General features: G+C 35.2%; 1 protein-coding gene across 2 annotated transcripts in view; it reads right to left on the bottom strand.

Moving 5' to 3' along the window:
* Positions 1-9,700: 9,700 nt before the first annotated feature.
* LOC149802513 (uncharacterized) overlaps positions 9,701-19,511 on the bottom strand; it is a 59,433-nt gene continuing 49,622 nt past the window's right edge. Inside the window, exons 7-8 of one of the 2 annotated variants that reach the window (XR_016420041.1) lie at positions 14,043-17,933; positions 9,701-13,981 (exon numbers count right to left, since the gene is read on the bottom strand). Coding sequence is in view for 1 of the 2 variants with exons in the window: in XM_089951756.1 (XP_089807882.1) it covers positions 17,893-17,933 (41 nt within the window). In the remaining variant the exon portion in view is untranslated. Of the gene's footprint in view, positions 17,934-19,511 lie in introns of both variants that reach the window. The other variant, XM_089951756.1, reaches the window with a different exon arrangement.

Here is a 19,511-nt window from a genome sequence, read left to right on the forward strand (position 1 = left end):
AACGGAGCCAAAATCATTTCCGTGTAAGTGGGACAAGTGCAGTTTAAGATTCAATGAGTTACTTGGCCAAGCCTTTGAGCCGAATGCCTAAAATGTTTGGAATGACAGAAAGGGTCAAAGGCCATTTTCCGCACTTTTTCAGTATTGAAGCCAATCAACACGCCGTTCTACCTCATTTGCCCTAGGCTCATTACAACGATACGACAACATGCGTACCGAACAACGAGAAGCTTTCTACGTTTGGTACCAGACTCACGCCTCGGACCCCTTCGACTTTCAGAAAGAAATGTTAAAGTATTGTCGTTCCAACGTGGACACTTTATGGTGTTGCTGTGGAAAATTTTGAGAACTGTTCATGAAGCACGGAGGGATCGATCCTTTGAAAGAAGCCTCTACCATTGCCAAAGCGTAATCCTTGGTGTACCGCCAACCATTCATGCCCGAAACACTCTGGCGGTCATAAGCCCTCAAACAAAGAATTTTGTCAAACGTCAATACCCGGTCAAAGCCATACGCTGGTTACATTAGTTGTTCGACAAGGAAGACAAAAATGGATCAATCACGCCCGCAACGGAGGAGGCGAAATGACCATCGGAACGTATTCGGTGGATGGTTGGGATTTAGAAAACCCTTAGATCGTGCACGAGTTTAACGGGTGCATATTTCACGGATGTCCCATCTGCTACCCTCAACGTGACACCAACTTTGAGTTTTTCCAACGCACCATGGAAGACTTGTACCAGGTCACTTGTCAACAGCGCTTGAAATTAGAACAGTAAGGATACCAAGTGGTGGAAATGAGGGAACACGAGTACTATCAGCGATTGAAAACCGATCCCGAGTTTAAACGCATCGTGAAAAGTTACATACTGGCTGACCCACTGAACCCACGGGACACTTTGTACGGAGGACGGACGAATGACACCTGTTTTGCTGTACTACATCGACGAGGAGGAAGGAGAAGAAATTAAATACTTGGCCTTTTGTTCCCTGTATCCTTATCGGTGCAAATATTATCAATTCCTCACAGGGCATCTGCAATTGCTGACCTAACACATCGACCTGGACAACATTTGTCAATATGAAGGATTGATTAAATGTAAAGTTTTGTCTCCCATGAACTTGTATCATCCCGTTTTACCTCACCATTGCCAAGGAAAACTAGTGTTTCCATTGTGCCGTACTTGTGCCGAAACGTGTAACCAAGACCCATCTTGTCAGCACACCCATGAAGAACGCTCCTTGTCTGGAACGTGGGTTGGTGTTGAATTGTTTAAAGCTCTGGACATGAGATACAAGCTGTTAGAAGTCGACGAAATTTACTACTTTCCCTAAGATAGAAAAATATCACAAGTGTGACCAAAGTCAGAAAGGAATCTTCTAGGACTACGTGGATGCTTTTTTGAAACTGAAACAAGAAGCCACTGGCTATCCTTCTTGGTGTCACACTCCCAAAGACCAAGAGAAATTCAAATAGAAACACTGGGAGCAGGATGGCACCACTTTAGACCACATCTAGAAAACCGAAGGAAGGAGATCGTTTGCTAAAGTGATGTTGAATTGCTTGTGGGGTAAAATGGCACAACGACCGTGGTTACCCAAGACAGAGGATTTGTCCGATCCTTTCCGCTACTTACAGATGATTCACGACAAAACCAGATACATGAAACACGTGGATGTCCTTTGTGGGGACATGATCCGAGTCAACTACGAAGAAGAACTGGACCTTGTAGAAGCTGACGAATTTGGAAATGTCGTCATTGCGGCTTATGTGACAGCACATGCCCGCTTAAGATTGTACGAAGCGTTAAACCAACTAGGAGATCGTGTGCTGTATTTTGACACGGAGAGTTGCATCTACAGCGATCAGCTGGGTCATCGGCGCCCTGACATAGAAGGAAACATTTAGGAGCCTGGACGGACAAGCACCCTAACGACAAGATTCTAAGTTTTGCTTGTGGTGGTTCCAAACATTATGGCTACGAATACTGGGACCCGAAGGAGAAGTGTACTCCGAGTATAAAGTGAAAGGATCGACTCTCAACTGTCGCACCAGTCAAGTGGTGAACTGTAAGGTATTGAAAGCAGCATTACTGTCTGGAGAGGATCGAAATTTTAGAGTGACGACCTACGAACCGCACAATATCGTCAGTCGAACATTGAAACAAAATGTATCAAATAGTGTACCAGAAGCGAGTGCGATTTCCCAATACCTTTACAGTACCGTACGGACACACTGGTATAACAAAAATGGTCCCAAGAGGATAGCCACCAACAGGGAGGATGACTTAGACACAACAAGAATCGATTGAGAGACCTTCTGAGAACATCAAGTTCAAACCATACCATTTTCCTGTCTTCTTGCCTAGCTATTGAAAGTGTGCTAGTCGACTAGAAACGTTTCGATAATGGGAAGGATTAAATACTTCGAATGTTTTAGGTAGAACAGGATTTGTTTACTTGAGACCTGGATTGGGATACGAAGTACAGTGTTTCAAGTGTGGTCTGAAGTTGCGAATTGATCGATGTATCTATAAAGATTCAGCTATTCATGAACATGGTCTACGCACTATCTTTACCTTTCTATAGCGTTTCCACCCATCACACTGCGATACATATATATGGCGGTACATTAGAGAAGGTAGGACCATTGTCTAGGAAGAAAAAATGGAACACTTCCAAAACTAGACATAAAAAGGAAAGATTTACAAGCTCGAGATTTCATTACGGCTAGAATAAAATGGAAAACGTCCAAGACCTATAGTTCATTGTAACTACAATTGCCAAGCAAGAAAGATGAATACTTGTAAACAGGAATTATCAAGCGTGAGAAAACTCGAGTCCGATGCTGTACTTTGCGATTGCCGGTGTGCCGTGCGCTGTGACCTCAGCGACTCAGTACTACATCTTGGGAACTTTCCTATGACTACTACTATCATACCTACCATGGAAAGTTATGCTGTGCGTGTCAAACATGATGGATGCAAAGCGATGCCACTCGTTATCGTACGCCTTTTCACTTTGTTGGTTTTCAAGGTGGATGTCATCCTCCACGTGAAACCATGCGAAAACCGCCATAGGGATGTCATCCAACCTTGAACAAACCCCTATGGATTTCATCATAAAAGCATCGAAATGAGCCTGTGAAAGGCGAATATTTGTTCACTGTTCATTTGTCGGAATACTGCGACTTTGAAAATAGATTCCAAACCTTCCGAGGAAAATTGCATAAATATATATAACTATCATCCTTTAGACACTCCTATGACTTCGAGCCACCCTTCGGACAGCAGAACTATGGAATTATGAACAACCAATTTTACTTGACGTTACCCAATGACAGTTCAGTAGAGGTGTTCCCAACAACACCTTGTGCTGTTTCACGGCCGAATTTCCTCAGGCTATCCAATTGGATCGCGAAGCCCATAGGGAAGTTGCTTTGTTGGAAATGATTCACACTACACAAATCCAATACATCTCTGAAAAGCAAAACACTTTTCACGTCGAAATCCTGAACGAACAATGCCAACAAGAGATGACTAAATTCGGGTTTTCAGGTGCCGCAAAGCCAGCAAGCAATCCATTATAAAACATTTACACTTAGAAAACTGCGGCAGGCTAATATTTTAGTGGTCAACTTTCGGTGGACACGATTGCTGACAGGTTCGAGGACGCGTTTGGCAAAGCCCTGAACAGAATCAAAACAGAGGTTTACGTTTGAGTACCATAAAGTGGTTTGTCGCCTACTAATAAAATTTCAGGATATGGAAGTGTTACCAAAAGTGGGAAACGACATGGGTCACACTTTGAGCAGATCAACCGCCAAGTATCCGATACGACTGATGGAAGTGAAAACTTTCACCATTCCCGCTGCACAGCGATTCATGATCGAAGATAATCTGTTCCAAGGACAGTTACCCATGCGTTTAATTAATGGTATCGTCAAGAATTCAGCCTTTAACGGAGCCTAAAAGGAAACCCCTTGCGAGTTTAAACATTACAAAGTGTTGAAGATTGAAGTCAGTCGCGATGACAAGACCTTGTGTACCAGACCCTTCGAACCTAAGTTTGGTTACGAGAAAAATTACTTGAGATCGTACTTCTCCCTGTACGAAGCCAAAGGACAGTTTGGGACCAACACTAGTCACTGTATTATGTACGAGGATTATGCTGAAGGCAACGCATTGTGGGCTTTTGATTTCACTCCAGGCCAAGGCAGTGACGAGGGACATTTCTACCCTATACAATCCGGCCAAATTCGTATGGAAATTCAGTTTGCAGAAGCTCTACCCCCAAACAAGAAGATGAACGTCATCATGTATGCCGAATTTGATAATATCAGTGACATCGACAGTTTGAGAGAAGTCATTCTAGACTATTATACGCTATGGAAGAATGTTATCCCTCTTGGAATGGTGAATGGTGAAGAATATATGGAAATGGAGTGGGAAGCAGAATTGGAATGGGCACATGAACCCAAAGACAAAGACAAAGACGAAGAGGTCATAGTGATGATATCCTGATTTCTCACCCATGCGACAGAGAAATCTACTTGTTTTGCTAACCTTACTTTTCTTGTCTCAGTCTAGTCATCTCAGACCAGTCGTCTGTCAAGGTGTCCTTTCGCTCAGAACTACTTTTTAAAAAAAAGAAACCCTTGTTGTCTTCTGCTGTGCCTGACGTAGTTGTACTAAAATCAAACAACAACAACAACAGCAACAAATATATAACAAAAACATAGTAACTTAAGTTAAATCCATCTTTGAGAACACACCATACAAAATATTTCGAGATACAAAGACCAACGCATATGATGTCGAGCGTTTTGGTATTATGCTTGTTTGTTCCACACAGCATGGCCAGTTTTATTATATATGCAGGCCTAGCTCAGTATATTTTTAAATCAGCGTCATTGAATGAAGCTAAAGCTACCTAACTAGTTTTAAACGCTTCGTGTGAAACAAATTATATACTGTTAGATACATTTAATGACGCTGACCTGAAAATGACTGTGCTAATATACCAACAATATGTAATAACAAATAACACACTTACCAGTCAGAAAGAAATTATTTATAGGTCAGCACATTATTCCATAAGCAAATTTCCCTGTAGCACTTGCCATATTTCCAGGACAGAAAAATAAATGTTCAAAGAATCCGTGAACTTGAAAGTTTAGCACATGGTTATCCGCTAGAGTCCGTTTTTGGAGGGTCTATTTTACACGGGGGTAATTTTACAATCAATATTAAGGACAGCACAAGTATGTCACACACAGTTTCACCTCCTCCAAAGAAAAGAATAGTTATATACGATAGTGACACAGATCTCTAATTACACATGAATAATCCAAAGAAAGATGTTACTCTTCCTTACAGCTTGTGCTAAGTATAACTACAGTAGAGCTGAGTAGCCAATATCGTTTTATTATTTACAATATAACTTTTCAAAATAGGAACTGATGAAAATAAACAGTTTCTTGTAATAAATATTAATTATTTATTGTCAATTTCATATAACATCCATATATTAAATGTGATAATACTTCATTATTATGCGACGTTTTCTGTTATTTTTCCCATTACGATATAGTGGCCCAAGGTCAATTTTGACGCTATAGTGCAGGGACATCTTTTTGACTGGATTTCCCATGACGCCATGTCGCCCCCTTTCACTACTGGTGTCATTTTATTTCCTACTGTAATTCCATTAATTTTGAAGAAAGTGTTGGTTATTGAACACAGACTTGTTTAATTTAAGAACACGTGTCAGAAGCTTCACCACACAGTATGTAGGATGTGAAGGATCAGGAATAATATCACACGCTTCCCTGCAGGCTGTGATACTTCCACGTATGGGATGTTGCTATGTAAGGAACCGACATCCATAGTGACGAGGAGTGTTATCTGGAATGCTAGTTTTCGGTGTTTTGTTGAGATATCCGCATAATCATGGATATATGAAATACAATCTTATTCCGCGAAAAACCGATGGTTATAATCAACGAATTCAGAAATTATTCGGCCGGATGATTGTTTCTGGAAATGATTGGCCTCTCCGGGTTAGTTTCTTTAAGTATTTTAGGGAGTTAAAAAACACATTCCTGGTTTGGGGTCACTATATTTTTAATTCAGTTCCATATAGAGTTATTCAAATAAACACATCCATAGTAAGTGGATAATATATATTTGTTTATTTTGTTTAATTTTAAGTCACGGGCAATTAGATTAACTTACTGGTGTTTCTATCATAGAGGTATGATTATGGTTGACAGTCTTTCTATTAGGTGATTTACACACAAATAAACTAAGGATGTCTAGTGGATATGAAAAGTTCCGCTATATATATATATATATATATATATATATATATATATATATATATATATATATATATATATATTATTCGAATTATTCCTCTATATAATCAAAGTGGAACGTTTGATATAATAAATATAACTTTAGCAATCTATTTATTTGACTGGGTCCGCTGTGTCCGTGAACTTATGAAAGACACATTTATCCTATTTCTTTGGCATATTATGATCAATAGTGTGTTAAATGTGCCGTTAAACCCCACCCAACAATAAAATGCTCACAACAACAAAGGTTAATGGATTACAGTAGCTTGCTGACATTTTGATTGTTGATGGCGTAGTTTTCAATAATTATGGTGTGGCAATATGACAGATGAACCTGACCGGTTTTGTATTATACCTATCAAAATAATGTGCTTCAACTTTACGCGTGAGCGGGTGTGCGTGTGTGTGTGCTTGTGTGTGTTTGTGTGAGAGAAAGAGAGAGAGATTTCATTGCCGAATAAGAAAAAAAAAGAAAAAATGATATTTAAAAAAAAAATTTCATATGATTCCGACATAAATGGAAAGTGGTTTAGTATTTTATCCATCTGAATACTTACACGATAAGGGACCTGCTACGCTAAACAGTACAAGGAACTGCATCCCGTTTTTTCTCAAAGTCCTGATGTCTACTTCTTTGCGTCAAAGACGGCATAATTTAAATATATCACAGCCTGTCTATTAAACATCAGTAGACTGTGTACAAAGCAAGACAATACAAATAAAAGAACAGAAATAAAAACTGTTTTAAGAAGCACTTAGCTTGACATGTGATGTACTGTTTCTGAACAATCCTTAAATGCAATCGCTTCTGTAGGAATCCTATACGATGTCGAGAAAGGTAGTCTAGGAAATGCATATATTGACTTACAGTACAAGTCTATCTCCAGTCAATCTAGTCAAGAATAGAATGTTGTCTTGCCAATGTTGTCTATAGGAACAAAAACGTTTATTTTTAGGGGCTTTTTGATATCTCGCAGATCAGGTTTATAAAAGGTTGCAGTAGCTCACTTTTTTATCACTCCAGGTCAATCTTTTATTTCAGTAAAGTATTTTTAAGAGAAGATACGAGTCTGCTCACGGAATATACGTTAAATAAGCCAGAAAAAACAACAGATTTACAGAACCATCAATTAAGCCTTATTATCAAAAAAGAAAAGTCATATTATACAACGAAGAAGTTAATCACGTTAATTAAGGTTACATGTACTTTGCACACATACAAATGCAAAGATAAAGTGAAATAAACAAAAAGATAAGGAAAATTATAAAGTTCCTAACATGGAACTATCAACAACAATTAACTCAACCAGAAAAAACTCAAACATGAATTTAACGAATGGAATTTCAAACAAACGTAAATAAAGTCCTATCACGGATCAACAAAATAAAAGTATATGATCTACTCCCCAACATAAACAGTCTCGAATGTATCGTTCATATAACGATATTGAAATGCATGTGAACTTGAATGTATCGTTCATATAACGACATTGAAATGTAAATTTGCTCAGATAGCATAGTGAAAATAACAACATGGAACACAATATATATAACTATCGTGGCGCCCATTTGATGTACAAGATGTAACTCCGTTCCACTCGCTCTAGTCAATGGTCAGAGAAGCGCCCACGCATGGTCCGCCCCTCTGTCTGTTGAAAGATCCCTCGAGAGCCCTCACATTTAACACAGACCCGATGGTCGCGAAGCCTTGGTCCCTCGCATTGAGAACACCAGTACACTCTTCCGAGCCAATGTCACCAGACACAGCGTACACGTCACAAGAAACCACACAGTTCTGTGATTCCACACCAAACCATGTATAAGGCAGCTAAAATTATAAGAACTAAACCGTGTAGTACATATGACACGGTTAAGTACTTAGGCACTGATAAATGTTGCGCATGCGCGCACATGAATTCGTTACCCATTACATTAATCGTTCAATGCATGCAGTGTATAATTAAATTTCAATTTGCCTCTTCAGTTACAACAAATAGCTAACGCGAACCAGACTATAGTATTTCTAATATGGCGTTGTAAAACCTAGGTATTGACTCACTGTAGAATTTAGAATAAATTCTAAAACATCTAAAGTATGAAACAATTCTGTCATATAAAACGAATAGTAATAAAGAATACTTAAATTTCCATACCTCTACCGCTGGACATTTGCTCCCATAAAGGGGTAAGCTTTCTGACAAAACTCGTCGTAATGTAATTTGGTTATAGAGAATTTGCTCTATATGTACACTAGCTGTGACAGATATGCGCAGCTAGGTACTTAGGTTTTTCACTACAGGCAATTTGCATGTACAGCATGATTTGAGTTTCGCTCAGTATTTCGAATAACCAGAGCCGAAAAAATATACCACCCTTGGGTGACGCTGTACACGGCAACATAACCCAAGTACATTTTTGACAACATATACATATTGATATAACTCATACACAATTCCGTGACACTAAAAGCACATTTTGACATGGACTCGAGTAAAAAAAAAAAAACATGTCCTTTGCAGCAAGTGAACGCATTCACAAAATGCCCAAGTTTGGGAAATATGTCACAAGAACAATGAGTGTGTTCGCTCTGCAATTTGGTAGTTTCAACCAGTTGTACAGATTTTGCAAAATATGGATGAACAAAGAGAATCGTGTGTGTGTGTGTGTGTGTATATATATATATATATATATATATATATATGTGGCCGAGTGGTTTATTGCCTTTGACGATAACTGTCAGCTCACCTCTGTCCACGTAGGTTTGAGTCTCGGGATCGGTTAATGTTGGCATGTGAGAAAGCTTGCCAGTAGCTTTCTGTGGGTTTTACAGAATTTTATCCGATTCTTCCACCACCAATGATACCGTCTACCATGCATAACCTATCATGTGCTGAAAAATGGCATTAAACCCACAACAACAAACAACACACACACTCATACATACAACACTTACATATCTATTTATAGTTTTTCTATAACCAGACAGTGAGCAATCTGGAAGAAGAAAAAAACATCATATCTGGATAAGAAATGTGCATAAATGACAAGAATTCCACCATACCCTCATAATACAGGTGAAGAATAAATTTTGAAGCCAAGCGAAATTACTGTTGAAAACAGGTGGAACTTGAAATTTACCTCAATCAGTATAACTTAAAACCTCAACCAAATATGGATGTAACCCATCTGGACCTTCAAAATTTACTGAGCAAAAATAAAATCCAGCACGGACATGACGTGATGTGGCGTGATGGACTAAAATAGATTTCACTATATACCCCTTCCAGAAATATGTCAAAAGCATAAGGCAACTAAAAATTTAAAACATCAAATCATGAATAAAGTGTGGAATAGAATTTATTACTCAATACAGAATACATGTCATAAAATACTCCCTTCTTTTACAAAATAAAATATGGTTAATTATAACTTACTGCTACTTAAAAATAAGTTAACAATGTCAGGTTTGTATATGAAGATAACAAAATTATACATATATTTGCAACTTATTAGAATGAACAACAATATATTGCGAAGATCTTATGTCATACTTTTGTTAAAATCTATTTTCATTATTTTATAATTTTAAATTTTTTTTTATACAAAATCCACAATGGGGCTATTATCCACATTATACTGTCTATACTTACTCCAACTTCAAACTGCACAGACCCAGGTCTGCCGTCACATCATGCACCAACGTATCTTTGTGCATGCAGTTTGTCAAGAGTAACCAGTAGAACAAACAATATAGGCCCTGATCTTCTAGTGCATTATATGAAGTCATATCAGGGTCTGTGTTAGAAGATAGACATATATGTATGGAACATTGCATTGCATGAATTAGCTTAAACATAATTTCATTATTAATTGGTGTCAATATGACCCAGTATTGCTGCTAAATTTACTGCCACAAGAAGAAAAAAATATCTTAATGTTTTCACTTGATGCAAATAAATTGAAGTCTATCTTCCAGTACAAATGAATTTAATTTGAATAGTTCTTGAGGTTGTTGTAAAATTCTAACTCAACTAGTATAGGCCATGGAAATTATTGTTATGGGGGCCAATAAAGGTCTGTTACTACATGTACAAGCACTTTGCCACTGGTTAATATTCAATTACTGCAGTCATAATTGGGATGGTAAGTGAACTGTACTGGTTTACACCATTATATCTCCCTGGCAACTGATTCCTTTCCATATCAACATAGTATAAAAACCATGACTAATAACTTTTTCAACTCAAATTACTGTTTTTCCACCTTAAAAACAATGGCAAAAATAACATGTCAAATGAAGCTAGTACACAAATTATATTTTGTTTATGTTATACTGAACCAGAAATTTTATATTTTAAATTCATCAAGTCCATTAATGGGACTGACGTTCCCTAATGGGCAAAATGAATTTCCAGGAATACATAAGACTATTTATTCACTTTGAACTACTCAGTGTTGAAACCATCTCTGAAATTCTTCAGCAATAACAAGATTTTCAAATTAGCTGCTGTGGCAGATATAGTGGATGTAAGATTGGCACCATTTTCATTGAGGACCAAGCAGATATCATTAAAAGTCTTGGTGAAAAGACCACATAAACAATACTATCCACTCTAGTGTCAGTAAGATATCATTAAAAGTCTTGGTGAAAAGACCACATAAACAATACTATCCACTCTAGTGTCAGTAAGATATCATCATGAGTCTTTGTGAAAAGACCACATAAACGATACTATCCACTCTAGTGTCAGTAAGATTTTCAAGACAGCCATTGTAGAAGTCATATTTGATGTATGACCAATACAATTTTCAGTCTAGATCAGCTAGGATTCATAAGAAATTTGCTGGTGAAAACCTCATTTGAGATACCCATCCATCTGGGAGTTGTAGGGATAACAGTATTTTCAAGATGTGCTGGTGATAAAGAATAATACAGTAGTTTTATTTATCATATTTGTCACCTAGAGGGAGACATAAAAGCTTCTCAATGTGTCATAATTTTTAAAATGCAGTCAATTCTGGTTTATCCAGATTCTAAATATATGATCACGCAGGCTAAATCATGCATTCATACAAAATATCCCCGATCATGCATTCAGACAAAATATATCCCTGATCACATGATCAGACAAAATATCCCTGATCATGCATTCAGACTAGTTGTCCGTTGATCGTACATTAAGACAAAATATTCCTGAAAACACATACAAAATAACAGTCATGCATCCAAACAAAATATTACAGATCAAGCAATCAAGCAAAATGTCTCTGACAGTGTAATGAAACAAAATATCCCTGATCATGTAATCTGCAAAATATCCAAAATCACGTAATCTGCAAAATATCACTGATCATATAATCTGCAAAATATCCCTGATCAAGTAATCTGCAAAATATCCCTGATCATGTAATCTGCAAAATATCCCTGCTCATGTAATCTGCAAAATATCCCTGATCATGTAATCTGCAAAATATCCCTGATCATGTAATCTGCAAAATATCCCTGATCACGTAATCTGCAAAATATCCCTGATCATGTAATCTGCAAAATATCCCTGATCATGTAATCTGCAAAATATCCCTGACCATGTAATCTGCAAAATATCCCCGATCATGCATAAAACAATACAATGCCGAGTGTTAAAAGTATTTGCCCAATGAGAAGTCCATTATTATTTTTTAATGGGAGTTGGGTGGGATGGAGCAGAGAATGATATATGATCATAAAAAACCTGTGATATAAAATAATTCTACACTTTTTTTAAAAAAACGGTGGGGGTGGATGGGAGCTTGGTCAAACATTTAAGTCTGATAAAATTACACATTATGCCAAAGCTGATCTGGGTCTGTGCAGTTTGCATTAGGTACATGTGTTTTACCTGTCTTTAAAAACCACTTTCTGTTGGTCTCCTGAGTGGTCAATGCCTGTAAATCAAATTACTTACACAAGTTTTGATATATTAAAATGTTAGAATATTATCACAAAATAATCAATTTTTGGCTTCCACTGCTACTTTCTGAAAAGTCAAACTTACAAATACGTACAAAGTATATTATCCATTTTTCACTCATGTCTGTATAGCTGCCACAGCTTTAAGCTATGCCACAGGGGGATAGACTTAAAATCAATGGAATTACATGTACCCCCTGCCATGAGTTCTTTAGTGATGTAACTGAATGCTGTAAAATCAGAAATATTTTAGGGGAAAACATTTCAATGGCTCACAAAATCTATCCATAACATCCAGGTAACAACATTATATTGTGTGATGGATTTAAATTTCATGGCTGCTTTTTTATGCAAAATAAAATTTAAAAAGTTCCCCATAATGAATATTTCTGAATTACAGTACACAAGTAATTCACAAACTGGCCAATATAGAATCCTCTTCTGCCTGTGAACTTTGTTGTGAGTTACAATGGGTAAGAATAATGCAACTAATGTCTGAGTATAACCAAGGATAATTTATTTACTTACTTATATGTCCAACTCAAAATGCACAGACCAGCTCTGGCATTGCATAGTGATCTTTTAACATGCCACCTGTGACATGTGCAACAATGTGAACAGTGCCGTAAGTATCTTTAGTAGCTATGTATACTATAGGGTGATCTACTTAAAAACTTTGGTGGATTTTTCAACATGTTAGTTTGTCAAGGCTAATATACTGGATGCTGTAGAAACTGAGAACAATTATTAACTGAGTGTGGAAGTAAATGCAAAAGAGGAAATAAAGTGAAGTTTTTAGTTTAGCTAAATTACAGAGTAATTATAAAATAGATTTGTGCTTGTAAAACATGTATGCCCATGCACACCCTTCACAGCAGTCCTATAGACCAAAAATGGGTCCAAAAAAATCCAAAATTAATGAAAAGCAACAAAAACTGCATGAAAATATAACCAGAGCATCTATTAATGCATATGTTTATCATTTCATTGTCTACCTTCCATGATTTTTTCCTAACATTTTCTCACAATGTTTTCTTAATAACATAAGAAACACTGTTGTAGTTTCCTGAAATTATAATTACCTATAAATACAAATATGCCTATCAGTTTTATTTTTTTCTGTAAGTAGTCTAAACAGTGCTAGAAATTTTAGTCAAAAACTTGAAGTTGAGAAAGTTCAAGCTAAATAATGCACAATAAAATAGAGAAATTTGATGTCATGAACTAAAAATCTAATCAAAACATCTATATATAAATAAAAACAAATATATAAAATGTTTTATTTATTTACCAGAACTGGTTTTTACCTAATTATGCTAAAGTGCTTCTCAAAAAAGTCCAAGTTCAAAATATTAACAAATGTGCAAAACCTTGAGCAACTGAAATGGCACTAAAAGCTAATCATATCTACTCACGAAGTGCATACAATATCATGCCTCAAAGTCCAATATTTTAAGGTGCATACGATTTCATGCCTCAAAGTCCAATATTTTAAGGTGCATACAATATCATGCCTCAAAGTACAATGTTTTACGGTGCAAACAATATCATGACTCAAAGTCCAATATTTTAAAGTGCATACAATATCATGCCTCAAAGTCCAATGTTTTACGGTGCATACAATATCATGCCTCAAAGTCCAATATTTTAAGGTGCATACAATATCATGCCTCAAAGTCCAATAGTTTTTGTGCTACTCATGACCATGATAATGTGCATACAATTTCATGCCTCAAAGTCCAATATTTTAAGGTGCATACAATTTCATGCCTCAAGGTCCAATGCTGCTAAAATGGATTTGGAAAGGATGAAGAAGCTCCAGTTGCATAATCCCATGGACCATCATGAGTTGGTTATGATATAAATCCTCTAATTTTATTGCAGAAATTACAAAGTGGATTTTTAACATCAAGCCCAACATTAAAGATTGACTTTCCTCATATAGAACAAACCAGAGATAAGGTGGTTTAGTGCCCACTGCATATAGGACACATATAAATGATACATGTATATTCCTTGATGTGTGAAACTTGTCCAGAATGCATACCCTGCCAGTGTCCATTGATACCAGAATATATTTTTTTGACTGTATTGACTTCCACTTGAGAAATCACTTGTTTTTCTGTATGAAGTCAATTAGGAAACTTTATAATACTGTCGAACCAGAGAAACTCTTGGACTTTATGGGAAGAATGTGGTTTATATAAACAAAATTAGACTCAATATTTTATGCATTTTACATTCTTTTACCTTTATCTTTTATTTTGTATACATATAAAACAGTGATGGTGCTTACCATCCCAGGTTTTACAGCTAGATGAAACAATGTGAGGGGACCAGTCCATTCCATTTAGCTGCTCTTCATGCAGAAGACATAGACTTATTTTAAATTATCATCAGGTTAAAAATGAGCATAAAAAACACATTTAATTTGGAATTGGTTGATACAACTGTAAAGAGGACATAACTCCATGGTGAATCAATTATCTTTGTCAAAAAATAGTGTCCTTGCCTATAAGGTAATTTATAAATCCAGTTTCCATTTATTGCTCTAGATTACACAGTGCCAACGTTTTGGAAGCCAGTGTTAAGTAGGTACTCAAGCAATGCAAGGCATGACAGGGAAATCTTCTTTGTTTCACATCTTAGAAATATAAAGATATATGTTTTCCTGTGCAAAAAAATATGATGTAAAAGTATGAAAAATATCTCACCAATAACATTCTGTATTTAACTTTAATATCACTGAACTAAACAACTGCAACATAGTAAATCCACTGTGTATTTTACATCTCACTACCTGCTGACACAAGTGAGGCAAAATTTTAATTTTGTTTTAGGATTTATTATAAAAAGGACATTAATAGCATTGGTAATGAAACTAATTATATCAGGAGACTTAATGCATGACTGGATACTGAAATGGACAATCACAATTAAATGTGGCTTAACAATCCAATGCAAGAGAAGCTGTATTACATTTATGTTTAGAATGGGATTAAATAGAGTGTATACCTGGTGTACTTGATGTTTGCCATGTTCTTTATTACAGTTTTAGCAACAAACCTTATCTTGTTGACAACTCTGAATGTTCTAAAAAATGAACTTCTGACCTTCACCCTGGTTCTATTTTTGTGTCTTAGCTTTTTATATAATGTTGTTTACTTGAGAAATTACTCATTCTTGCCTTAGCATCTTCAAGAAGAATCAGTCTTATTGTAGCATTCAGATTATCGTTTGGGGGGAATTATTTATTTCAAGTATTATTCACTTTAAATACAAAGTGTTCATCAATAATATTCTTGGAGAGAAACATCAATTTGGAATTATAGTGAATTCAGACAAGTACATTTTTGGACTATATTACTGTGGTACATCAAAAGATTTAGTACATCATCACACTCCAGGTCATCGGCACATTATCATGATCAACACTACAGTTGCATCAACACATTAAATATTAGAACATATTTGGAATATCACTTGAATTCAGTTGGAACTTAGTTTAAGACCATAGGGTCCTAACACTAGGTAGGTTTTTTTTCTGGTGTGAAACCTTACTTTTTGATATAGAAGCATTTGAAGTTGTGGGTTCTTCAGCAGATCACTCAGCTGTAAATGAAACATTTAATAACGAAAACTATTCATACAGGTAAATCTTGTTGGAAATTTAGTAATTATCTTTAAAAAGATTTGGACTACGGTAATCTCTTTAAAAATATTTTAAACATGTATTAGAATAGTATGTTACAAGAGATCTATTTAGCACAAATCAAACTTATATTCTAATTGTCAATGATCAATTATTTACTAAGACTTTTGGAAATAAGGGGTGGACTATTTTCTATTACTCTTATATGAAATATTATGGACCTGAAGATGGGAACAGCTGATGTAAGAAATAGGTACATAATAATTTTGATGTAGTAATGATTTAACATTAAAAATATGATTGAAAAATATGAAAAATATCTCATCAAAAATATTTTATATTTAAATTTAATTTCAAGCCAGCATGTCACCAAGCTAACTAAGAAACACCCTACACTAAAACAACTGTAGCAAGGTAAATCCACTTTGTATGTATTTTACCAAGAAAATTTAGAAATCAGACAGGAAAAAATGGATGGTGTTAAAGCTGAACTGGATGGAAAAGGATAAATAGTCATTACTTCTCTAATTTACAAAACATATACATTTTTAAGGACATAATATTGGTAAATGACATAGTATTATCCAAAAACAAGATGACAGAGTCAGGCAACAGAGGTTTGCAAAGCAATACATTCAGGTGTAAAATAAATCAACCATAATTATATATTTCAGTATGTTTGATTTATAAAACTTACATATTTATTGCTTTAAAAAGTTTTTAGTGAGATAACTTGAATGAATAATGTAGTTTATATATATATAATTTGTTCAAGATTCTAATCTTTATTACCAAGTTTTTGTTTTCAGTATGGAAATACATTTTTGATATACAGCCTCTCTGTCTTTTTATTCCTTTTTTTATATTTTATGTCTATCACATATCTATTGTTATGAATCTATGGTCTTAAACAATGTAACAGAAAAGAAGTGAAACCAACAATTTTAGTAAACTCAACAAATAATTTAGTTTCGTAGAATACAAAGTGAAAATTCAAAAGACACAGTAGTGCAAGTTAAATCCCAAATAATCCTAAATGTTCAACCAAAGTTATGGAGTGTTCAGCATGAATTTTAATAATCTTGATTGTTCTGAACCGCAATGATTTTATCTAGAATGTCTTTGAATAACTTCTAAATAATCCCAAAGTAGTGTTTTACAACAAAATGTCAATAAGCACTTTGTAGTTACAATGAATAATTTAAATAAATAATTCCTCTCAAATTATATCTTAACACAACTATAAATTCTGAGCATAGATTCCAAAAGTCTGAAATAAAACAAGAATGAATAATTATTTACCAAATTTCCTTTGTATATAAACTGTCACCTGACTGATGATGCAACAGAATGTTCTGGAAAATTAATCATTTCTATTGGAAAAATTCACTAACTTGTAAACACAAGGTTGGGTCTTGAACTAAATTTCAAGTAAATATCCCGTTTACTTCTTAGAATCATGATATATAGCATCTTTTATTTGATATTATATATGGCTGGCATAGGATGGCTCTCTCACCCATGACCAGTCTATGACAAGGCCAGTAAAAACCCAAAAATGAAACCACAATATTGACACACCTGATCTTGATGAAAAAAGTTAACTTAATGTACACTATCTTAGCAAATCTGACAAATACTTAGTATAAATTAATTTACAAAACTAACATTGATACATGCTGTCAATGGTAGACAATTAAATGCTCCTTGAACACACATACACATACTTACACACACACCATCCACCCACCTTCCATTTTCAATTAAGTATAATGACTTCATTTATTTATTGCAAAATCTTTTCATTTTAAATTATAGTGAAACATTCAAAAGTTTGATATCTGTACCATGCAGCCTTGACATCAAATTCAGAAGGACGATGAAAGCCCACGAGTCCTAAGCATGATGAATATTTCATGAAAGAAACATTTACAAAGGTATCCTATAGCAAATCAGCACCCTGTTGGAATCTGAAAAAGACAGATAAAACATATGTATCACATAATGAAATAAGCCAAATTTTAATGTTATATGTTCTTCTAATAGTTCCATCATAAGTCAATTAGACTAATTTTTCTCATAAAAATTTTATTTATGTTTATAAGCTTTATATTTAATTTAAACCTATTTCAAAAAATACTACTGGAGAAGATCTGAGTCAAAGATTAATATTAAAAACGACTTGTCTGAAGGATGCCCTGAGTGGCCAAGTGGTCTAAAGCTCTCTCCATTATGGATCACTGCCATCTCACCTCTGTCTACGTGGGTCAGAGTCTCGGGTTTGGCCAGTGTGGGTATGTGAGAAAGCTTGCCATTAGCTTCTCATGGGTCAGTGGTTCTTTCCAGGGTTTTCCCAGGTTCTTCCTCCACTATTAATACTGGCCGCCATATATAGCTTATCGTGTGCTGAAAAATGGCGTTAAACCCAACAACAACAACTAGTCTGAAGAAATTTTAATTTTTTGTCATACATGGAATCTGATGAGATACCAGCAATGAATTGGTTTGCTAAAGTCTATATCATTATTAATAGTAGCTTACATTTGACATATGAATTATTTAAAATTGAATAAATGAATGGATAGCATGGTTTCCAAAACCACATGCCAAATTGGACAAGTGTGATATAAACTGTACTTGTCTGAACTGGAAATTCTATTGCCTATGGCAATAGGACAACAGTTAATGTCAAGTCCAGAAGATATATGTACAGACATTAGTAAAGACATATGTACAAAGTAACAAGAGGCCAAAGTTGGCCAAGACCATTCACCTTGTTACATCTACCAAACAGCTTAATGCAAGAACAGTTAGCAGAAATCTGGGTAAGGACAATATGTTAAATTTTTTGCCAATGCTGCTGATTTCATATATTATAAAAATAATTGTTTGATTTGTCTAGTTTTTAAATCTTCATCGATTTGATGGCACATCAGTGTAATTTGTCCAATAATGAAAGATCCCCTACACCAAGATGCTTTGTGTCAATACTGATCAGAATCTGTTTTGCAGGTTTTGGAGATAAAATTGTGTAATTGTTTTTCTACTTCTAATTGTGGATTGGCATCATTGGCATCATTTGTACAAATCTGAATACCTCTATACCAGGATACTTTCTGTCAAATGTGGTCAGTTTAGTCATTTAGCAGTTCTTGAAAATAAGTTGTTTAAATGTTTTTCTATTTTGAATAATGATGGACATACTTGCAATATTTGTACAAATCTGAATGGTCTTAATGCCAGCATGCTTTCTATCAAGATTAGTTAAATTCTATGAAGTGGGTTTTGAGAAGCCATTTAAAGCTTTCTCTAACTTTAATAATGGCAGCCATATTTAATTATGACTCATCAACATTTTTACAGATATGAAATGTCTTCATGCCAGGAAGCTTTTTATCAAGTTTGTATATTCATTGGTTTTGGAGAAGCTGGTAAAGTTTTTTTTTTCTTTATAAATTTTATAACAGCATGATTTGTATAAATATGAAAATCCTCTATGCCTAAATATTTTATCTCACAAATTATCAAATTCTATAGTGGTTTTGGAG

This window comes from Sinohyriopsis cumingii, chromosome 3 (assembly GCF_028554795.1).
Source record: "Sinohyriopsis cumingii isolate HCF-2022 chromosome 3, ASM2855479v2, whole genome shotgun sequence".
Classification (NCBI taxonomy): domain Eukaryota; kingdom Metazoa; phylum Mollusca; class Bivalvia; order Unionida; family Unionidae; genus Sinohyriopsis; species Sinohyriopsis cumingii.